This window comes from Podarcis melisellensis (genome assembly GCF_964234715.1).
Source record: "Podarcis melisellensis genome assembly, chromosome: 14".
NCBI lineage: Eukaryota > Metazoa > Chordata > Lepidosauria > Squamata > Lacertidae > Podarcis > Podarcis melisellensis.
In genome coordinates, this window is record NC_138546.1 from 9,821,048 (window position 1) to 9,845,081 (window position 24,034).

The 24,034-nt window shown below is 46.1% G+C and overlaps 1 protein-coding gene across 5 annotated transcripts in view; it reads left to right on the plus strand.

Moving 5' to 3' along the window:
• The first annotated feature begins 3,102 nt into the window (after positions 1 to 3,102).
• EEF2K (eukaryotic elongation factor 2 kinase) overlaps positions 3,103 to 24,034 on the plus strand; it is a 46,460-nt gene continuing 25,528 nt past the window's right edge. Inside the window, exons 1-5 of one of the 5 annotated variants that reach the window (XM_081889163.1) lie at positions 3,103 to 3,431; positions 11,516 to 11,629; positions 16,330 to 16,639; positions 18,084 to 18,134; positions 19,514 to 19,614. In XM_081889163.1, coding sequence (XP_081745289.1) covers positions 16,394 to 16,639; positions 18,084 to 18,134; positions 19,514 to 19,614 — 398 coding nt within the window. In that variant the 5' untranslated portion in view covers positions 3,103 to 3,431; positions 11,516 to 11,629; positions 16,330 to 16,393. Of the gene's footprint in view, positions 3,432 to 3,940; positions 3,962 to 11,515; positions 11,630 to 16,329; positions 16,640 to 18,083; positions 18,135 to 19,513; positions 19,615 to 24,034 lie in introns of those variants that run through there. The other 4 variants (XM_081889159.1, XM_081889160.1, XM_081889161.1 and 1 more) reach the window with 4 other exon arrangements.

Here is a 24,034-nt window from a genome sequence, read left to right on the forward strand (position 1 = left end):
ATATATTCCTGGGAGATTTCTTAATGGGGGAGAACCAGCACATTATACACCAAAAGCATTTATAACCAAAAAACCTGTAGAGTTGGAAGGTCCTGAGGGTCATCTAGTCCAGTGTTTTTCAACCTTTTTTGGGCAAAGGCACACTTGTTTCATGAAAAAAAAATCACGAGGCACACCACCATTAGAAAATGTTTAAAAAATTAACTCTGTGCCTATATTGACTATATATAAAGTAATTCTCTTGAATAGGAATCAAATAAACACAAAGAAAGTATTTTATAATTACTTTATTATGAAATAGTAAGTAAACAGAAATATGGAAAATTATAAAATACTTTATTTTTAAATCTTTCGAATTTTTCAATTTTTCCCACGGCACACCAGGCAACATCTCGCGGCACACTAGTGTGCCGCGGAACACTGGTTGAAAAACAATGATCTAGTCCAACGCCCTGCAATGCTGGAATCGCAGCTAAACAATTCCTGATAGATGATGGCCATTCAACTTCTGTTTAAAAACCTCCAGTGAAACCCTTGCACCCACAATAAAATGCTTCTGGGAATTGTAGACTTTCTGGGTGCTGGGTTCTGGGTGCTGGAAATTGTAGCTCTGGGGAGGAGTAAACTACAGTTCCCTAGGATTCCTTGGGCGCGAATGTTTTTCAAAGGCACCTTTCTATACCCAAGTATTAAGGACATGGTCAACAGACTCTATTGCTCCACATTTGAAGCAAATTTGCTCCCTCAAATAATTCCGGGCGCTGTTGTTTGTTAAGGGTTGGTGAGGGGGGAAACTACAGTTCCCAGAATTCTTTGAAAGAACTTGCTCTGAATGTGCTTTAAAGGTGTGGTGTATACACAACGACAGATAGGAAACGGACATTAGTCAATCAGAAGAGAGTGAGGGTGATAAAGGAAGAATATGACAGTTTAACTGGCAGATAGGGCCTGGTTAGCAAAAGAGCAAGAGGTGCTTAGGGGTCTGTCTGGTAGAATAAAGCTGTTTATAATTTCCTGAGGAAAATGACCTAGAAAGCGGCTAGAGGCAAATTAACAGCAGATAGCCATTCTATTATTATTATTATTAATCATCTATTTTTCCCTGATGGACTCAAAGCGGCTAGGAAGCAATAGATTTAACAGCAGCCGTTCAGTTGTGGGGAATTATAAGTGAAGCTCTTGTTTAAACCCAAAACAGAGTTTCTGACAGAAAACGACCATGCATTCATGAAACTATTTATAGTCCGCTATCTCATGAAGAACATTAAAGTGGTTTACAACAAAAGCACACGAAAACTGCACAGTAAAAAAAAAAAGTCTGAAAGTGTTGTGTGACATGAGTCAACCATTGTGGAAAATCCTGGCTACACTCCTGCTGTGTGGTAGGCTAGGCTGAGCTACACTGACTGCTCCAAGATTTCCCAAGCAAACATCACAGCCCAGCAGGGATTTGAACCAGGCCCAAGTCCAGCACTCTAACCATTATGCCACACTGTGGAATCCCCGGTTTTTTGGTTGCTACTGACAGGGTGTGGCGACCAGGGCCGCAACCAATGCCGGATTTATGTATAAACTAAAAAAGCTATAGCTTAGGGCCCCACTCTCTGTTAGAATTCCTGCTCCATGATTTTAGTCATGGTATTGTTGTCTTTCACATGACGGTACAGTGGTACCTTGGGTTAAGTACTTAATTCGTTCCAGAGGTCTGTTCTTAACCTGAAACTGTTCATAACCTGAAGCACCACTTTATCTAATGGGGCCTCCCGCTGCTGCTGCGCCGCTGGAACACAATTTCTGTTCTCATCCTGAAGCAAAGTTCTTAACCTGAAGCACTATTTCTGGGTTAGCGGAGTCTGTAACCTGAAGCGTATGTAACCTGAAGCATATGTAACCCGAGGTACCACTGTATATGTTTTGACCCCACAGCGTGGGAAGTGATGGAGACAGGATGTTTGTGTTACTGTGTCCTTTGTTCTTCTTCTCTTTGCTGTCTGATGCTAGAGAGAGAGGGAACCATGTTGCAGTGCTCTGTGCGTGTTTATATGTAAATAAAGTAGATTAGCCCAAATGCTGAGTTGCTGAGGTCTGTCACATGAACTGCGCAGACTCTGAAGATCCCCAAGTGTGCCGGTGTCTGTTGGCATCGATCACTGTGATGTTCGGGCTGAAGAAAGCTTATGAAGCTCCTGATCGACCAGGAGGGAGGGAACATGCCAGTCGGGCATGTGTCTCTGCCAGGGTCCTACTCGAGTGTAGGCTGAACTCCTGACACTCTCTTGGGAGCCCCCCAAAAATTTAAAGAGGGGGGGGAAACTGGATGTACATTTCCAAAATATAAGATAAAAAACAAATAAAATAAAACCTACATACAGCAACAGTGTTTTGTGTTGTGTAATTAGGTCCATAAATTACTATATAGCATATATTCTTTTTTTAAAAATAGTTTTTATTAACTGGCCAATCACATCAAATTAAATCACATCGCATAAATTCCAAATTACAAAGCCAATTTTTTAAATTTTGTTGGGGGAACCCATACTTCAAGATCCAAAGGGGGATTCAGATCATCTTCTTATTACTGCGTTAATGTCCAAATCAGTCTCAATCAGTCGAAATAAAGTTCATAATTCTATCCAGTCTTATCTTGGTGTTTCCACATCATATCTTATTCATATAATTTCTCTTTTTCCTTTACGATCTCTTCTGTTAGTCTCCTTAAGACGGTAACAGGTATAATAATCCTGTGTGGATTTCCCGTTCCTCCACTAAGTCCAGACTATATAGCATATATTCAACCCCCAAAAAAACATTTGTTGTTGACAAAGGACAGCTGGACATATAAAGGGCCCCATTAACTTCAGTAGCTTAGGGCCTCATCAAACCTAAATCCGGCCCTGGCTGCAACCACCCTAGACTGTGCGGCCCTGCTACCCAGCTCAAGGCACCTCGTCTCGCGCTTTAAACGCGCGCTCGATGCGCTTTAAACCCGGTCTGCATGCGGACGCCCAGAAGCCCCGCCCGGCTCTGCTTCTCGGCTTGGAGAGCCGCCTTTTCCCTCCTTCCTTCCTTCCCTCCCTCCTGCTCCAGCTCCTCCTCCTGCTCCAGCCCGGGGTGAGAACGAGGCGTGCCGTCGGATCCCTCGCTGCGTAGGGAGAGTTCAGCAGGGAGGCTGCAGGCGCCGCGCTCCGGAACGTGCTCGGTGCGCCCCAGGCCCGTCCCCGGGGGAAGCAGCAAAGCAGCAGCAGCAGCCGGCGCGCGCGGCTCTTGCACGTCGCCTCTGCTCCTGGCACGCTTGCAAAAGCCTGGCCCGCCTCTCTGGAGGCGACTAGCTGGGCCGTCCTTCTGCAGAAGAGAGAGCGAGAGGGCTTGGCGAGGTGGAAAGCAAGCAGGAACCTTTGCAATTTTGCAAAGGTGTGGATCTGCGTGGAAAGGTAGGCCCGGGGCTTGCAATTGTTCCTGTCGTTTGTTTGGGGTGGGCAAAGCAAGGAAAAGCATTGGCATGGGCCTCGTGTGTATTTGTGTGGGTTTAGGTCAGCTTGGGTGCATAGGGGACGGTTGTGTTTGCAAGGCCGCCTTAGCTGCCTTTGCAGACGGCCCAAAGCTCCGGCTAGCGGCAATCGGGGAGGTTTTTCTTCTTGCCCCTCCTTAGGAGCGGGTAGATGCAAGCAGCGCCCGGGCTGACCCTCCTGCCATATCCTCCCCTCCCGCCTTCTTTCGCTGACACGTCTGAATTCGAGAGCTTTCCTGGGAGCGTCCGCGCTGCTGACCTCAGTGCTGGCGACTGGGGTGTAGGTAGGGTTGCAACAACACACAGCTGTGCTGTTTGTGACTGTGGGAGTTGCGAGCGGCCGTGTGGACAGAAACAACCGTCTATTGTGTTCCTGGCTGGTACAGTGGGCATTTTGTTTTATTTGCCTCTCGTGATTCGTTCTGTCAATCATCGGGATCAGGAAGGGTTTGGGTGAGTTTGCGCATGTGTGTGTTGGGTTTTTTCATTTTCTAAAAACCAAGATCGTGACCAGCTAGTGAGTGCTTTTATGAACCGATCTCCAAATGCATTGTCATTTCATGAGAACAGATTGGGGCGGGGCGGGGGGAGGACAGCTCCTCCAGGGTATCTGTTGGTTGAATATGTCTCCTGATTTGTTTGCAGGGAGGTTAGACGATGTTGGCTGTTTGTTGAGCGTTTGCCCTCATCTGTTTGCGGGGAGGTCTGATGACAGTGCATCAAGCATTATCCCACGCTTTCCAGTGAACCTAAGAATCTGCCTTCTACTGAGTCAGAAAATTGATCCATCTAGTTCAGTATTATCTCCCCTGACAGGCAAGGGATACCCCTAGCTCTCCTTATTGGAGAAGCTGATCTTTTGGGGAAGCTGATTTCTCTTGTACGAGATCTCCAATTTTAATTGCACAATTCGAATTTGCTGCAAAGTGATTGAATTGCACCCGAAAATAGCAAGAGTTTGGAAACACCTTTGGTTGCGTGCGTCCTTCTGTAGAGTTGTTGGGCTCTCTTTTCCTTTGGATCTGACAGAACACCATATCTGGGTGGGGGAAGGAATTCTGTCCCCGATTAGACCGCAATGTTGTTTGCACAACAACTCAGGAGTAAGACCCATCAAATTAGGAATTAGTTATATGATTGCCGCTTTACAGCACAATCCTAGGCATGGCTACTTAAAAACAAGTCCCGGTGTGTTCAGTAGGGCTTAGTCCCAGGTAAGTGTGAGCAGGATTGCAGCCTTAGTTACTTTGTTTTGAAATTAATATACTGTATACTGCTTTATTCAACTATGGTTGACTGGTGATCCTCGACTATTTGTTCTGTTTAAAGGAAGGGATTTTCTCTTGTGGCAGAGAATGTGCTTTGCATATGGAAGGTCCCAGGATTTTACCCTCAGCTTTTCTAGGTAGGAATGGGAGTGAGCCTGGACAGTTGTTGGTAATTGGTTTAGACAGCACCAAGTTAGATGCACCAGTGTTCGGATTTGGTACCCTGGGCTGATCTGTGAGGAAGGCTTATATTTTTCTTCAGGGATGAGCCCAATTCTCACGTATCACCAAACCATGGCTAAGCGTGAACCGGTGAGTGTGTGAATGCACAAAGCAAAAACTGTTGCTGCTTTCAACCTCTGCCTCTCCTGCCGCTGCTACACTACCTGTAGATAAGCCATGGTTTGGTATAGCGTTGTATCCAGACCTGGGCTTGTGGGTTGACTTGCTCCCAACAAACCACAAACTCTGACCAAGATTTGTTCTTGGGGGAGACAAACCATGAGCCTGGGTTTGGATGTAATCATAAACCAGACTATGGCTGAGCTCCACGTAATGCAGCAACAGCATCCCCGGGGGAGTGAAGCAGGCCGGATTTCTCCCAACTATGTGGGCATTATCCCTTGGTGTTGAGTTTCTGCTTCATGTGAACAGGTCTATGGACTCTCCGTTTCCCCTTCACTCTGTAGCATCTGTGTTAAAACTGCTGTGATGTTGACAGACCCTAGCTGGAGCTGCAGCAGATTAGGAAAAGGCTGAGCAGGCAGAAAGTCATTTTGTTCAAGATTCAGCTGTCCCAGTGTAAATCCTCCCAAAAGACAGGACGTTCGGTGCCTAAATGATGGGTAGCGTTCTGCTAGGGTGCTTTGTAATAAGGAAGCAGCCATTATCTTTTAAGGAACGACTCCCTTCATGCTGCTATTTTCAAAAAGTGCTGTGTTGTGAAGCCTTGTCTTCTAGTACAGACACTAACCAGCTTGGAAACTTGTTTCTGTGGGAGCACATTTGAAAGTAATGGAGAACAAGAAGGCTTCATAACTGCTTGAGGAAGGAGAATGGGCGAAGGGTTTGGAGTCGTGCTGGAAATAAGGGGAATTGAATGCTGGTTTCCCCCACAATGCCAGCACCATAAATTAACACAGAACATGGTTAGGAAACCCAAATGAGGCCTTCCAGGCCTGCCCCCCCCCCCGCCCTTCAAATTCTCCCCAGGCCAAACTCCACATTTTTACCCCCATGTAACGTGTGTCAGTGAATTCGGGTGATGCCCCTTTCTTGTCTGGAGAGAGAACAGGGGAGCTAGCCTGTTGTTAGGATGGCCAAATCAGGAGCACCCTAGACCCTGAGATTTCAAACCTGAGATTTCAAACCTGAGTCCCTGGTGATGTCAGAGGAGTAGGGCCTGGAGACAGAGGTTAATTGGGAGAAAGGAGTGGAGGAAGTGCTTGCACTGCAATTTGCAGCTGATTCTTGGTGGGTTGAAGCTTGCAAGTTGCATGCACAGTCTGATAGGTAAAGGTAAAGGGACCCCTGACCATTAGGTCCAGTCGTGACCGACTCTGGGGTTGCAGCGCTCATCTCACTTTATTGGCTGAGGGAGCCAGCGTACAGCTTCTGGGTCATGTGGCCAGCATGACTAAGCTGCTTCTGGCAAACCAGAGCACTGCACCGAAACGCCTTTTACATTCCCGCTGGAGCGGTACCTATTTATCTACTTGCACTTTGACGTGCTTTTGAACTGCTAGGTTGGCAGGAGCAGGGACCGAGCAATGGGAGCTCACTCCGTCACGGGGATTCGAACCTCCGACCTTCTGATCGGCAAGTCCTAGGCTCTGTGGTTTAACCCACAGTGCCACCCGCGTCCCATACACAATCTGATAGATAGGTAATTAATGACACTCTGGTGGACCTGGAGATTTAAGCTTTCCACCTGGAGGGGGGCCAGGCAAACTTGGAAGACATCAGGTCTGACCTGCAGGTCTGGCAACCCTGCTTACTGTACCAGGGTATGTGTCTGAGGGGCATCACTGTAGGACACCAGAGTGCGTCATTTGTATGGTGTTTGTGTAGTGGAAGAGCGTTTTAGAAACTGCAGCGCCACAGTCCTGTACATGTTTACTTGAAAATAAGTCTGGCTGAGCTTTCTCCCTGGTGAGTGTGTCCCACTGAACACACTGGGACTTCTCCTGTGAGTAAACATCCTTAAGCTCACTGTGCAAAAGAGCATTTACAGTAGGACGTTGCTGGGTTTTAATGCACCCAGTGTTACGTAATGGAATTAAACATTCTGTAGTTGGAACAAAGGCAGGGATGATTCTGATACCCAGGAATAGCCATTTGTGTTTTTCCAAAATTAGGCTTCTGCTCACCGGCATAAATGACAACGAGGTTGCAGCCTGCTTCCTTTTCTAAGCAGAGAATGTTCCTGCACTGTTTGATTGCAGGTTGTTGATGTAATGTCATGGCAATCAAAGGCGCTCAGTCAGCAGATCTGCTTATTGACAAGCTTGGATATGTTCACATATTTATGGGGATCTGAACATGGAACAGATGGAGGAAGGGGGGATACTTCCCCCCAAAAAAAACATGGCTGCACAGTACCAACCTCCTGCACAGTTAAATGTTATGCAACCGTTGCCGTGCCAACGCACCAAAGTGTTGCAAAAATAAATAAGTAAATAAACATTTAACTCCATATGTAGATCTCTCATCATGTCCTACATTACTTGACCAGATTATAGCTTCATGGGGACTGAATGAACATACCTGTCTGGGTTTTAATTCAAAGAAAGCCATACTTTGGGCATACAACTTATGACCTGCATCGCGTACAAAGATGAATACGAATTTGAATTTTCTGCATGGTTTGTTCAGAGTCTGCATTCAGACGCTGCATAATTCCTTCACTTTCTGGGTGTTACAACCCAAGAGATTGTTGTGTTTCCTAAAGCTCGATGCACACTAGGTAGAAGCCCTAAAGAAGAAGTAAAAATAAATTTCAAGATACAAAATGGGTGGGGAATTGTTTTCAACAGTATTTGTTGGAATGCTATGTAAAATAACCGCTGCTGTTTTCAACATAAGGTAGCCGGCTCTGGAAACCTCGCGGGACAAAAACAGCGCTCTGACTTACACTGTGAGCGCAGGCAGGAAGAAATGGAAATGACGGCCATAATCATCATTATAATAATTGATTCTGTGGTTTGGGAGAGAAAGTAGTTGTTGTCTCTGCAGATTGACTACTGAATAAATTTTGAAAGTAGCATTAAAAGTATTCTGTAACGCTGTTTCCCTCCCTCCCTGCTAGTAATTCAGTCAATCAGTCCATCTTTATTATTACAAGTAATTATTATTTTGTGGCTATTGTAATGCTGAATTTAGAGCCCTGTTGCACTGTTCAGGGTGCAGATTTCTACACACCTAACCTGGGCACAAGCCCCTGAGTGCACAGGCAGAGGAGAACAGTCTTGTACGCTTTTCTGTACTCTGTTAGATATGGGTGTTTTACTGCGTTACATTCCTGGGGGTTGGAATAGATGGCTTTTGGGGGTCCCTTCCATTTCCTTAGCACAATTATAGCTTTGCAGCTCTTATCCTGGCAAGTAACAAAATGCACTTTCTAAATTCCATACTGAATCGGTAACCCGTTTAGGCAGCAATCCTAAGCACCTTGGAGTAAGTCCTAGTGGACTCGATACGACTTTTTTTCCTGAGCAGACATGCCTAGGGTTGTCTCGAGCCGCTGGGTCTTGTACCATTCCCAGCTTGCACACTTTCTCAAGAGCGCGGGCAACATTTGGAGATTACACAGTGTTTCCAGAGAGTGCTGAGAAACAGTTTTGGACAAGACGGTTCTGGGAACCAATGCTTCTGGCCGGGTAGGGGTTTTAATATAAAAGGTGTTATTTTAATGCAGTGATGGTGAAGCCATGGCTATCAAGACATCATTGGACTCCAGATCCCTTCAGTTCTAGCCAGCATGACCAACAGTCATGGATGATGAGCCATGTTGTGTATGTTACGTGTTGTATGATAGTCTACCATACATCGGGAAGGCCATAGGTTCCCTATGCTGGTTCTAAAGAAATGTGGGTTTTGAGTTAGAGGAGAAGCTGCATGAATCCCACTTGCTTTCAGCCTGATCTCTAGATGTGTCTGGGTTTGTTTTTATATATATAAAAAATTATAGATTTGGAAAGGTACCCCATGCAATACAGGAATCGCAGCTAAGGTATTGTAATTGGTTTTAGGATTTATGCTGTCTTTGCAAGTTGCTTTGAGCCCCACTTCCATGAGTAAAGCGATGAAAAAAAAGATAGTCTCACCTTTGCTTATTTGGAAGTAGGAATGGGGTACAATTCAGTTCACACTTACACGTATTTACAGGCAAAATTGTAACTCTGAAAGGTAAACTATGGAGCTCAGAATGACACCTGCAGAATGGCAAAAGCAGGTAGTGTGCAATTTCCAAATATCGCAGCACGAAGCCTAGTTGCTGGTCATAGCCCTCAAGACCTAATTCGGGCTTATCAGCTGACAGTCTAGGGGACCTGTCCCAGAACACCTTCCTCAGTTCTGAGATGCAATTTTAAACTTTGGCAAAAAAAGTGGTATATAAATGTAGTTAGTAAATAAATAAATAGACTGTGTGTACACAACAGACAGAAACTGATAACGGGAGCAGAAGTCAGCATTCTAAGAATTTCACCTTTTACTATTCAAGTTTCTAGTCCTTACGCTGTTTTGAAAGTCAGGAAAGGGGCAAAAATGTTGCAGAAAGAAGCATATTCAATTAAGTTCCATCACTCATTATCTGTATCTCTTGGAGAATTCACAGAAGCAGAATTTGGATTATCTTATTTTGCGGGACGAAGGAAGCACAGAATATATACATAGCACCATGATGAAATATCAGGTTGACCATCAACAATAAGAACCTTCTTGGAGCTGCCAAAACAACTCCAGCTTTAGCACAGGGCAAGTTGCCATTTCTTTTAGATGAACCTTTTAAATAAAAGGTCTCTGTCCTCTTATTGGCACAAGGTAGTGAGACTGGACTCATTGCACAGGCTCATTGAGGTCTCGAGCAGCAGAATGACTGGGGGAGTGGCAGGAACAGAGTCTGCTCATTTGGCACCTGTACATGGCTGCCTCCTTAAAACAGAGAAAGCACAGGATGTTCTCCTGGAAGCAAACAGCTCTCTGCTCCTACATGCCAGGAAGATAAGGCCTGGAATTGGATCTGTTTCAGAAGCATGTTCAGTACTGCTGATGGTGCAGCGTTAGTACTCAAGCTTCGAGCACAAGAGAAGTGCATTTGAATATTCTCTGCACGAGATTTCCAGTTTTTAATAATAATAATAATTAATAAAAAAAAATGGTCTCTGGGGTTGTTGTTGTTGTGTGTGTGTTCTCCAAATCTTGGGGAATATGCATGGAGGTCTAACGGACTGCAACCCACCCCCCTCCCAAACCAACACTCTGAATATTTCTCTTCCTGGTTTTCGTAATCTTTCATCATTCATGTAGTTGTGTGGCTTGGTTTAAGGCCAGAAATCAAACCAAACAAACTTGTTCCTGTGGAAACAAGGAATGCCACAGAAGGTTACTTATTACTTTATTGCAGGGGTCAGCAACCTTTTCAGCCGTGGGCCACCGTCCCTCAGACCATGTGGTGGGCCGAACTATATTTTTTTTGGGGGGGGGAATGAACGAATTCCTATGCCCCACAAATAACGCAGAGATGCATTTTAAATAAAAGCACACCTTCTACTCATGTAAAAACACCAGGCAGGCCCCACAAATAACGCAGAGATGCATTTTAAATAAAAGCACACCTTCTACTCATGTAAAAACACGCTGATTCCTGGACCGTCCGCAGGCCCAATTGAGAAGGCGATTGGGCCGGATCCGGCCCACGGGCCTTAGCTTGCCTACCCCTGCTTTATTGTTTAGTGACAATTGTTTAGGTAATTCTGGCCCAGGCTTAAGGAGGTGCCATTTATACAATTAGCAATTGCATGGGTGACTTTTTAACAGTAAGCAGGGGAGGCTGATTTGAATCAGGTGGCAGGAAAGGATTAAAACCCCTTTGTGGCCCGCCCCCGCCAGGAACCTCCTGGTTAGTATTGGGCCCCGTGCCTGCTATTTATTTTGTAAAATGATAAAGTAGTTGCGGTGTGAGAGCCAATATGGTATTCCCTCCGTCATGAAGCTCACTGGGTTACCTTGGGCCAGTCACAGACTCTCAGCCTAACCTCCTTCACAGGGTTGTTTGTAAGGGATATGCCACCTTGAGCTCTTTGGCAGAAAGGTGGGGCAGAAATGAATAAATACAAATAAATCCATCCATGCAATTGCTAATTGTCTTCTCTATGTGTTCAATGCTGGGGTCCTTCATTGGGGCAGGATCAGTCCAGCCATGGCGGCAAACGAGGCAGTTATCTAGGTGGCTCCCCGCTTTTAAGAAGTTGGGGGGGGATACATTGGTGCCATTGGTTCTTTCCTTTAGCTTGATATTTTCTGCTCAGTTTGAACAGCCTCATTGAAAGTTGTTCTGCTTTTCTGCAGAGGATCACATATGCGCTTGCCTTTCACTGGGAAAATACCATCTCTAATTTTAGCTTGTGTCTTACTTTAGAAGAGGTCAGAGGAGCGTTGCACTGTGCCTGACGGTGAGATTTGTGGCAGGCCAGCTCTTAGTAGTGGCTAACGGGGTATTTTTCTCCTTTACCTACAGGGTTATAGTTTTTACAACTGCTGGTACTTCTGTGTGGCCTCCTGCCTCACTCCATTCCTGCCACGTGAGGAAGCTTGCGTTCAACTTCTGCTGCCGGAAGTTGATCCACCATAGGTAAGCGCCTTTCCTTCTTATTGACTTTTAACTGTAGGGTGAATTCACTGCCTGGATCTTCAGCAGACTAGTCTCTGTGCCTGGGTTTCCGCGTCTGAGATCTGGAAGGTCTCTTTAAGGCACTACCTTCCTTTTGCACCAAGCAACCTGGGAGTCATTGATGATTTGTTATTTAGTGTGGCATCGCCTGCACTTTGGAACTCCCTGAGATCAAGCAGGGTCATTCACTGTGCTCTTTTTGGCGCCTCCTAAAAAAATTCTTGCTTTGACGAGACGACCCAGATGTTTAGAAAGCTAAGTTATTCTAATCTGTTTTAATATTTTAACTTTTGTATGCCTTAAAGTATGGTTGTGTGTGCAAGAGCATTAAGGTATAAGAACATAAAAATAAGATAATAATTAAGCAGAAGCAGTAAATATTTAAAGAACCAGAAGGGGAAGTTGAGGGAAGTCACGAGAAGGGGGGGGGGCGCTTCTTTTTTCTTTTGTATGATAAATGTTACATTGTGTTGTCTGATTGAATATAAAACTGTAAAAATTCAATAAAATTTCATTTAAAAATAAATTATGTTTGTGGATTTTTCTCCATGTTAGCACTTTATCTTTTTGTAAACCATTTTTAGGTTGTTGTTTTTTTACATCCGAGTGCTGTGTAAATGTTACAAAGCAAGTTAGTAAATAGATAGATTAAAACAATTAATAATTCCGCCTTGCCTTTCTAGAAGAAATACCAGTTTCTAATCAGAGGCACAGTATGGAATCAGTTTGAGGATGTGTCTTTGTTGTTTGTTCAGATATGTTTCATGTGTAGAGTACTGATGGTCTTCAACAAAATGTGCTTCTGTAGCCAGCCAGCCAGCTATAGCCCCCTCCACAATACTCCATTGATTCCATTCCCTTTCCACTTAGTGTTCCATTCACCACTCAAGACAGTTTTCTGTACCCACTGAGCATGCCCAGCCCTCATCGGACTGTTTGGGGAAGTCACCCTCCTGTTAGATTCCTCCCCTCCCTCCCCCCGGCTAATAATTTATTGTACTTCTGAAAATCTTGGGGTTTCCACCTAGGGGTTCTTTTATGTCTGTAGGTGGTGGCATTTTGGCTGTGCAAATTTTGGCATGTGCAGCCTGGACATAGGAAATAACGGGAGCGATTTACCCTCAGACTAGGTTTGATGAGTTTGAAATGTCTTGGATAAACACCCACCAAAGTGCTGGCACTAATTGGACCAGTTGCTCAGCTGGAAAGAGTTGCGGTGAGGTCCCTTCCCAAGAGAGTTGGATTGAGAAATTTCTGGATGCATTGCACAATTTAGCCTTTTGCAAGTAAGCGTTTAAGCTCCACCCACCCACCCCAAATCTTCCCCAACCTTTTTAAAAAACGAGTCCTGCTCAGAAACAATGATGATGAGATGTATTATTTACCAGGCGCCATACAGAAGGTAGAATTACATCACCCTGCCCTCAGGCTTGCAATCTCATAAAAGGAGAGTGAAATAAAGGCATGGAACCGGAGGGGGAGGAAACCAGATCAGAAGTTAGCTGGAAAAAAGGCTAAGGGAAGTCTTGTGTTTTTAAATGATGGAAGCATACCTCTAAGGTATATGTGGAATCCTTCTAAGACAAAACTATAGCCATAGAGAAGGACTGTAGCTTAGCTGTGGGTCATCTGTTTTTGTACGCAGGAAGTCCCAGGTATGTCCAGTTAAGGGGCTGGGAGAGAATCCTGCCTGATGCCATGCAAAGCCACTACCAGATGGTGTGTAGAGAGCATGGGTAGGCAACCTAAGGCCTGGAGGCTGGATCCGGCCCAATCGCCTTCTAAATCCGGTCTGCGGACGGTCCAAGAATCAGCGTGTTTTTACATGAGTAGAAAGTGTGCTTTTTATTTAAAATGCATCTCTGGGTTATTTGTGGGGCCTGTCTGGTGTTTTTACAGGTAAGCAGCCACCGGGGCTTGTCCGGTGCTGTGGAGAAGGGAGGGGAGAGTCGGTTGAGGGGGTGGCTTATAGTCCGGCCCCCCAAAAGGTCTGAGGGACAGTGGATCAGCCCCTTACTGAAAAAGTTTGCTGTCCCCTGCTTTAGGGGAAGCTGTGACAGTTTGAAGTGGTATAACACTGCTTTAAATTAACAATGTGGATGTGGCCAGGGTGCTTTTTTCAAGCCAGGAGGTAGGAGACAAATTCCATGCATATGGCCTGCATTGTCTCTGGTTGGTGGGTGAGGCTAGGCATGTCTTCTCCATTGCTGAGATGTAGCAGTTGGATGGCTCCATGCTTCCTGCCAACCTCTGCTTCAGCCCTCTCTGCCTCCCAGGAAGGTGAACTGCTACCCCACCTGGGAATACAGGCCTCAACAAGAAGACACTTCAAATTTTCCAGGATCTGGGATATTTCTCCAGGTTAGGATGGAGCGCCACAAGCCTGAGCTTGCAGGTAACTTCACCTGTTCCCACATAATGAATGCAGAAACGGCAGCAAAGAGAAATGAGACATCTCCGTTGGCTCAGGAGCTGCACTCTACGATAAAAGCAACATTCAAACCGTCTCATCGTTTTATTAACCACCACGGGAACCGCCCAAATCTTTAAAGGAACACCGCAAACAGAATGCAGCTCTTTTCACACACTAGGCTGATTTCATGAACTCCTTTCCTCAGCGTAATTTTTAAAAGGGATATATTGGCATGCGAACCTCTCCCGGCCCAAAGGCTGCCTTGCCTCATTAATTTCAATGGGTCTACTCGGAGAGGAACTTAGCTGGATGCAACTCAGTGGGGTGTGAAAAACGGCATTTTTCTTCCAATTACTGCTAACCTGGTACACCTGGAACAGGGCAGCCTACCTTTCCATACCACGTGGGTCACAGGAATACTTTGACATGGAACCCACGGGCCGCACACTGCCTTCTTGTGGGGGTGAGCAAGGCCAAAATTAGATGTTCCCCCCTCCCCGAGTCCTCATGCTGCCTTCCCAGAGCTGGTTAAGTGAGGGAGCGGTCTTTGGGAAGGAGGCAGGAGGCTGTGACAGGATTTTAGAGCCCTCCCGTCTCCTTCCCAAAGCCCACCACCTTGTTTACCTGGCTTTGGGAAGGCAGCACAAGGGCTGCAGACGGGGGCAATCAAATGTTGCCAAAGGCCACCCAAAAAAGATATTGAGGGCCATATGTGGCCCTCAGGCTATGTGTTGGACTGCCCTGGTCTAGAGCATCAGCTAGTATAGAGAGTGCACGCAGAGCTACAGATAGACACATAGGAAGCTACCTCCTACAAAGTCAGGCCATTGGTCTATCCAGCTCAGTATTGTCTAGACTCTACCAGGAGTCAGCAAACTTTTTCAGCAGGGGGCCGGTCCACTGTCCCTCAGACCTTGGGGGGGGGGCGGACTATAGCCACCCCCTCAACCGACTCTCCCCTCCCTTCTCCACAGCACCGGACGAGCCCCAGTGGCTGCTTACCTGTGTCTTGCGAGCAGCAGGGGCTGGCAGCGGCAGAGGGATGATGAGCGGCGCACAAAAGGGTTCCGGAGAGGGGTTGCTTAAAATGGCGGCCGCTCGAGCGCTGCTGCTACTGGTACCAACAAAGCCCAGCCTCCTTCCTCCTCTAGGCAGGGCAGGGAGAAGCCAGGAGGAGGGAGGGAGGAGGCGCCGCCGCCATGTGAGGAAGAGGAAAAGAACGCATACACTGGCGATCCATATGGCGATTACCAAACCATCTGCGGGCCGGATCCTGAAGGCAATTGGGCCTGATCTGGCCCGTGGACCTTAGTTTGTCAGCATCGTGTTTGGCCTTCAGGGCCATTTTCACCAAACCACAGCCACTCGCCCCCACACCTGGTGCCATATGCGAGGTCAGGTATGGGGCGGTTTCTGCTGTGGCTTCAAAGGAGCAATGGGGAGCTTGAAGTGAGCTCCTGATTGTTCATTTCAAGGAAGAAGGCATGTTCCCACAGTGCCTTACCATGGAATGGGAATTCGTTTCCGTTGAAACCACTGCTAAAATGGAGATACGTAGAATGTTGTGTGTTTTAATTGGTTGTTAGTTTATAATTGATTTTAATTAAATGTCTTAAACAGCTGTTTCTAAGATATTTAGTTAGTTATTTAAGTTCTTACATTACATCATCAGACATTGTCATATTACATTACAAAACTTATTATACTGTAATTTTCAACCTGTATGTATACTTTATATACATAAGGAAAAAGAAACCAAAAATAAAAAGCCATTTCAAACTTACTCCGAAATCATTCATATATATATATATATGGTATATATATATATATACCAACACTTTGGATTTCCTGTCTATCCCGTTGTATATTCCTTTTTTTACAAATGAATGTACTCTTATTATTGTATATTTCTTTACATTTTATCTAATACATTCCTATATCAATATGTATCCTTGGTCTTGTTTCTCAACTCAGTCTCTCTCCAACGTCAATCGAATGCTTGCATAGATAGTGAACCTTTATTGTATTTTTGAACATATATCTAACTATTTACTGATGATTTTGTTTTATTCTTTTTTTTGCAAACCGTTTTCAGGTTTATTCAGGGTTTGTTTTGTTTTTACAACCAAGCGGCATGTAACTTTTATTAAATGAGCAAATGTAAAGCCGAAAGATTCCTACATACTGACCCATTTCCCCCCTCCCTCCGTTAATTCCGATATTGATCTCCCGCCTTTCCCTTCCTTAGGTTCCTTCATTTGTAATACTGGCTACTTCAGCCCCCACCCGAGCAAAGCCACTCTCCTACCAGTATGGCGGAAGAAGACCTTATCTTTCACATGGAATGCTTCGATAACACTAAGCCAGCGAAAGCAGTCCCTGGAAATTACCACGACACCGATAGCGAGGATGAAGATAATTACTATATCTGCCCGATAACAGATGACCCTGTTGCAAACAAGGCAGCTGCTGACAAAGTCAGCAACTATTACACCAACTTGATGAAAAATGAGCTGTATTCAACCAGCGCTTCTCCTAGGAGTTCTTTTGACATCAAGGTTAGTCGGCACCAGTCTCTCTCTTTCCTGGCATTTCCTGGGCTGGCATGAGGTCAAAACTTTCTTCCCCTGCTTTGTTTCTTGTAACTAACTACTGTGATGTCCAACTTGCGCTCAATTTACCTAGACCTGTAGCTGCTCTCAAGACAATGGCCCACCCCTTTAGACCAATTTGCAGTTTGCTCATTTCCTGTGCGTAGACCGAAGTGTGAAGCGGTAAACATTCGGCACAGAGCAGGCTTGTGTGTTTGTAAATACCCAGAAGACACAGGTTGTGGAGCTGCAGTTGATCATGGCCACAATTGTTGGAAAAGTCTGTTAAATAACGCAGACATAGTCCAAAGAGAAAATAAATCCTGGTAATACCTTGCTGAGGCAACTGAATGGAAGGCAATGTATAATTTGAAGAGAAAGGAACAGACATGTGCTGTCTTTCTCTATCTCCAGGCCTTGTACATAGCAGGGAGGCGTCCAAGCAAGCATACAAAGGAAAACTCCCTCAGAACTACACAGCCTATCAAGGCTGTGTGCCACCTCAGCAAAACATCATGCCGCCCTTGTTGAGCTGGCTTTGGTCCTAAGGCCTCCTTTATTATAATAATTATTGGTGACTCTCCATTTTCAATTATAATTACTTTCCGTGATAATAATGTATTACGTACTCTTCAGCCATTGCTCTCTGTGGGTTGTGAGACAACAAAAAGCTACAAGTCACAATAAATAAAAGCATAACTAGTTGCAGCAAGCTGTTTCATAAAAGCAGCATAAACGAGGTAAAGCCAAAAGGTATTGGCAGGTAAAATGGGTTTTCACCTTGCAAACCTCTCTGGGAAGGTGTTTTCCCAGCTAGGGTGCCATAGCTGAAAAGGCCCTGCCTCCCACCGCCATCTCTCTTCCTTCTGATGTCAGAAGGACATGGGACAAGTTTACTGTGTTTGCCTCTGAAAAACACCACTCTGTGTGCAGCAAACATAATTGCCCTGTGACTCATTTGGAAACTCTGGCCCTTGCCGTTAGCTTTCCATATAACTATTTCACAATGGGATGTTGTCACTGATGTTTCTTAAGAAGTAGCACTCTGGGCCCTAAGTTAGATGTCTGTCAGTGAAAGGCTGTTAGGAAGCAGAGGAGAGGAACACTAGTTGAAAGAGAAGTGAGCAGGACTGTATTCTAGATGATCATACAATTGTAGAGTTGGAATGGATCCCAAAGGACATCTGGTCACAACCCTCTGCAGTGCAGCACGCGATCCCCCATCCAATTTGAAACCATACTGGACCCAGTCTGCATTGGTGGATCAGATGTAGCATAGAAAAACTGGCTTTAAGAAACTTTCACCAAGCACAATGGATGTGTCGATTGTCTTGAAAAGCGACTTTCATTTAAATGCTATTTTTATCTGTTCTACATGCTTACTGTAATTGTTTTCATGTATGTCCTTTAGAATGGCACTCAGCAGCATTCTAAGCATGGCTCTGCCGTTGACCATAGCCGGGTAGGTCAAAAACGAATGCGGTAACATTTTAAAATAAATTTCTTGTTTGAGGTGGTTTAAAACCCAAATCCCACCATTTCCAGAAAAATCATATGCAGTTTTATGCACAGTTCTCTCAATAAACACAGTTTTGTATGCCGTTTCCCTTCACTTAAGCATTTTCACTAATACGCACATTTTGTGCACAGGGTTGGGCTGAGTGTCTTGGAGAATGAGACAGCCATTTGTCTGGAGTTGTAATGTTCATCTGCATCCTTTACATACTAACATGCCTTTTGCTTCATGTGGTGAGCTGGGATTTTTGGTTCATTTTCAAGCGGCTTTTGCTCTCAGTTTGATTATATGTAGCTTGTTTTGTGTTCTCCCCCCCCCCCCCGCCCTTACTTTTTCCTCAAGAGCATGTTTGAGTTTGACTGTATCACTGGAACATTAAAAAAATATGAATAGGAATGCATGAGCAGATCCAAAGAAAGGAAAGTGTCTGCCTGAGATTAGCGGTCAGGGGGCTCCCACCAGCTGAGACAGGGACGTACTCCCAAAATATTTTGTTGTAAAAGAAAATAACTTTGCATTAAAAAAAAAAAACACGAGTTCAGTCTTGGCTCTCGTGTTGATTATCATTTGTTGAGCAAATTAAGTTACTTTGGATAGTCAGAGAATATTAAAAATACATTAAAGAACCGCAGAAAGAGGGGGAAGGAAGTTTTGAAATGTTGAAATGACTGTAAAATTATTGAAATGTATAAGATTGAAAATCATAAAATATGTTTTTTAAAAATAAAATTTTAAAAGCAAAATGCATCCAGCGGAGGGCCATTGGCCTGAACCAGTAAATCCTTACACATATTTACCTCCCCCCTCCTTGATGTCATATATATATGATGTGATGTCAGAGTATAGAATCATAGAGTTGGAAGAGACCACAAGGGCCATCGAGTCCAACCCCCTGCCAAGCAGGAAACATCACCAGAGCACTCCTGACATATGGTTGTCAAGCCTCTGCTTATAGACCTCCAAAGAAGGAGACTCCACCACACTCCTTGGCAGAAAATTCCACTGCCGAACAGCTCTTATTGTCAGGAAGTTCTTCCTAATGTTTAGGTGGAATCTTCTTTCTTGTAGTTTGGATCCATTGCTCCGTGTCTGCTTCTCTAGTAGTGCAGGCAGGTGTGGTTTTTCCAAAACAGGTCCAAATATAGAGGCAGGCCCATGAGACTTGTGTCCGCAGACAAATATCCTTTATCCTGCACCGTTTTCGGGCTCTCTCTGTGTGCTTCCCTTTGCAAGACTGAGGTCCAAAAGTACGATGGGAGATCAGTGATTGTGCATTATCTCTGACGGCCTTTTGTGAATAACTCAACACTTTCCAACTTCTGCAGCAAGCCTGGAAGCACGCCATTGAGAAAGCCAAGCACATGCCTGACCCATGGGCGGAATTTCATCTGGAGGACATTGAAACAGAAAACGCAACACGTTACAGGTTTGTAGGCACTTCTGCTTCTGGTCCTGATGTTGCATGTGTGCCCCTGTGGGCTTGGGTGGGGGATAGGGGCACATCCACCAATGGTGGCACAGATTTCATACAATACCTTGCCAATTTTGGGTGAGATCTTGCCCCAAATCACATGAGATTTATTTTTATTTTTTTGCTCTACAAAATCTTGTGCGATTTCGGGCAAGATCTCGCCCCAAATGGGCACAATGTTGCCCGAAATTGGTGCCGATTTGCAGCATCACTTCTCTGCTGTTGGCAGAGGTCGCAGGCCAGGCGGGAGACCTGCAGGCGGGCAGCCTGAGGCAGTGACTTCACCCTGCCCAACGGCTGAGCCGACACTGGCAGGGCAGGGCTATGTGTCAAAGGGGTTTGTTTCTTTTTCAAAATAGTCCATCTTGAAGCAGAGGCAAATATTAATATCTCTCTCTCCCCCTGAGTATGGACTTTTTAGTGGTACCCTAGAAGGGAAAATGTGTTATCAGGAAGATGTTAAGAGGCTTGCTGCTGATTGATGTGCAAATAGGTTAAACAAAATGGGCAATAACCACATTAGTCCTTTTAATTAGTTGTTGTATTTATGGCTCTTGTCTGTATGCCCTGATAGGTTCTTGCTTGCGGGTGTTCTGTTCTATTTCACATTTTATTATTAACTTCCATTGCAGGTTTTTAAAATAAATACCAACCAACAGTTTAGGTAACCTTTATTTGAACCGGAGTTAAGCTGGTTATCCAGAGTCCGTGTGGCTTGCTCATTACTGCCCCTTGCCTCACCCTTTGTAAACATGTCTTGCACGTATCCTGATTTTTGATTCTCCAAATCTTATCTTTTTCTTTGTCCCACGCTACAATTGTGAGCTCGTTGCTGTTGTCTTAGGAATTAAATCTTCATAAGGAAGAAAGCTTCCAACATGCTTTTATGCAAAGCTATAAATAGTTGGGCCTCTTAGAAACGCGCTGTGCCGTTCTTAAAATAGTGTTTGCTTTCTCTCGGGTGTGCGTGCTCCTCTGCTACGCACAGCCAGAATGTAAACCTTTAAAAAAGGACCAGTGCAGGCGTTCTCAGAACTGACCTCTGACTTGTGTGCATTCCTGCTGGGCAGACAAGCTCATCGGAACATGCTGTACATAATGCACATCTGAAGTGTGCATTCGCTGGGTGTGAAATGAGTTCAACTAAGCATGTTATGGCAGGATTACATGAGGAAAGGTGGGAGAAAACTGTCAGAAATAGATTGTTGCCCAACACATTTCAATTATTATAGCTCTCTTTCCCTATTAAAAAGATCTTGAATCTCAGCCTCTGCAGAAAAAGACAGATAATATTTGAAATACATTGGCTGATAAATGGTCTCCTGCGTGACTTTAAGGAAAGTGTTGGACACACCCTTCTTCCCAGGTCATGTCAGTCCTTTGCTTAATCTGAAACCCCCTTTCCACTATAAACAAAAACCTCAGGAAAACCAGTCATGCAGCTATATGGAAATCTGTAATCCCTCCATAAAATATTATAAGCACATGAAAACACTTTTGTTTCGACAAGGGTTTCCAGCTGGATGAAAAAGAATCCACCTTAGGTGTTTATTCTGTACTGTTTTTCAAACTTCCATTGTTTCATACTGTATTTTAAACTACTTTATGTTGCAACTCTCAATGCCACCTCCCCTGCTGCCACCAAATACTGTCCCAAGAGTTCCCCCAAACCTTGGATCAGATTTAGGAATGGGGGCAAGGGCTGTGGAAGGAAGGGGAAATAATAGAAAATTGTCCCTTAGTGCCTCTTCATGGAGGCCTCCAGGATCAAGGAGCTTCTATGAATGGTTGCAATTGGGGGGGGGGATGGATTAAATGTTTTTATTTGAAAGACAGTTAAATTGATCTTTTAATCGACGATACCTGATGGGTGCTTATTTTTATATGTTTTATTACAAATATTGTGCATGTGTGTTTTAAATTCTATTTTCCCTCTCTGGTATTTTTTTTTTGGGGGGGGGGTTATTGGGTTGTTCTTGTTTTTATTTTGATTGTATATTTTGTGTTTTTATATTGTGATTTTATCCTGTGAACCTCCATGAGACCTGTGGGCATAGGGCGGTATATAAATGTTAATAATAATAAATTTGTGGTATGAGACTACCATGAAAGGCAATTCACAAGTTAGTAACACAGACCAGTTCCTCCAGTTTCACATGTGCTTCATGTGTGTTGCATAGCATGTAGTGATAAGCAACATGTGAATCCACATGTACAGAATTGCACATAAGCCAGTTTGTGGCTGCCTCCACACCATACATTTAAAAGCTAATTTAAAGCGTGCGCACGCACACACAAATCCTTGAAACTATAGTTTTTACCCTTCACAGAGCTACAATTCCCAGCTCCCTTAACAAACCAGAGTTTCCAGGATTCTTAAGGCCTGGTCTCACAGAGGCCTGGTCTCAGCATGTCTGATGGTGTTTGCTGTGCTGATCCTTTAAAGGAAAAAATAATCCACATTCTTGTACTTACAAGGGAAAGTAGAAACTATTTCAAGTATTGTGCAGTGCGCGCCCCCAAACCCTTGTGCACAGTCACATGTGGCTCTGCAGAAGTTTTAAGGACAGAAAGAGACAGCATTTCTCCCTAGCTGGTGCCAAATATATGCAGACGATGGCTATCTGTCTCTGGCAACATTGCTGTTTCAGCTGAATGTGAAGCGACCAGTTCATGATAAAAGAAAACCCGCAGTGAAAACAATCGCACAACTAAAGCAAGGATGTTGTTCTCCCCTTCACGGTCGGAGGGAGGTGGTGGGGGAGGGAACCCCTAAAATCTTTGTTTCTTGTTCAACCAAACAGTGATTAAGGGTGTTGAAAGTGGGCAGTGTTTTGTATAGCCAAATATTGTTTTCTCTCTCAGCTCCCATCCGTTGAATTTTATTTCACTGAGAGGAAAACAGAATTGCATTCTTCCCTTCAAAGTTGTTGTTATACAGTGGTACCTCGGGTTAAGTACTTAATTCGTTCCGGAGGTCTGTACTTAACCTGAAACTGTTCTTAACCTGAAGCACCACTTTAGCTAATGGGGCCTCCTGCTGCCACCACGCCACCGTAGCACGATTTCTATTCTCATCCTGAAGCAAAGTCCTTAACCTGAAGCACTATTTCTGGGTTAGCGGAGTCTGTAACCTGAAGCGTATGTAACCTGAAGCGTATGTAACCCGAGGTACCACTGTACAGTGGTGCCTCTCAAGACGAAATTAATTCGTTCCGCAAGTCTCTTCGTCTTGCGAGTTTTTCGTCTTGCGATGCACGGTTTTCCATAGGAATGCATTGAAAATCAATTAATGCGTTCCTATGGAAACCGCCTTCCCCCGACCTCTTCTGGCGGGCGGCATTTTAAAATCGCCCGGGACAGCGGAGGACTTCTCCGCTGTCCGGGGCGATTTAAAAGCCCCTGGGAAGGCAGGCAGGGGGGACAAAGACTTTTGCCCCCCCCCCGCCTGCCTTCAGAAAAGGTCCAGGACAGGCGCGGACCTCTCCGCAAGCAGCGGGAGCGCTCCTTGCGGAGAGTTGCAAGCGCGCCCAGGCTTTCCCGCCCCGCCGCCGGGCTTCGGGACATCGTTCCGATGCCGGGCGGCGGAGGGAGGCTTTCTCGCCCCGCCGCCCGGCATCGGGACATGGTTCCGATGCCAGGCGGCGGGGGGAGGCTTTCCCGCCCCGCCGCCCGGCTTCGGGACATGGTTCCGATGCCAGGCGGCGGGGGGAGGCTTTCTCGCCCCGCCGCCCGGCATCGGGACGATGCCCCGAAGCCGGGCGGCGGGGGGAGGCGTTCCCGCCCCGCCGCCCGGCATCGGGACGATGCCCCGAAGCCGGGCGGCGGGGGGAGGCGTTCCCGCCCCGCCGCCTGGCATCGGGACGATGCCCCGAAGCCGGGCGGCGGGGGGAGGCTTTCCCGCCCCGCCGCCCGGCTTCGGGACATGGTTCCGATGCCAGGCGGCGGGGGGAGGCGTTCCTGCCCCAAAGCCGGGCGGCGGGGGGAGGCTTTCCCGCCCCGCCGCCCGGCATCGGGACATGGTTCCGATGCCGGGCGGCGGGGGGAGGCTTTCTCGCCCCGCCGCCCGGCATCGGGACGATGCCCCGAAGCCGGGCGGCGGGGGGGAGGCTTTCCCGCCCCGCCGCCCGGCATCAGGACGATGCCCCGAAGCCGGGCGGCGGGGGGAGGCTTTCCCGCCCCGCCGCCCGGCATCGGGACATGGTTCCGATGCCGGGCGGCGGGGGGAGGCTTTCTCGCCCCGCCGCCCGGCATCGGGACGATGCCCCGAAGCCGGGCAGCGGGGGGAGGCGTTCCTGCCCCGCCGCCCGGCATCGGGACGATGCCCCGAAGCCGGGCGGCGGGGGGAGGCGTTCCTGCCCCGCCGCCCGGCATC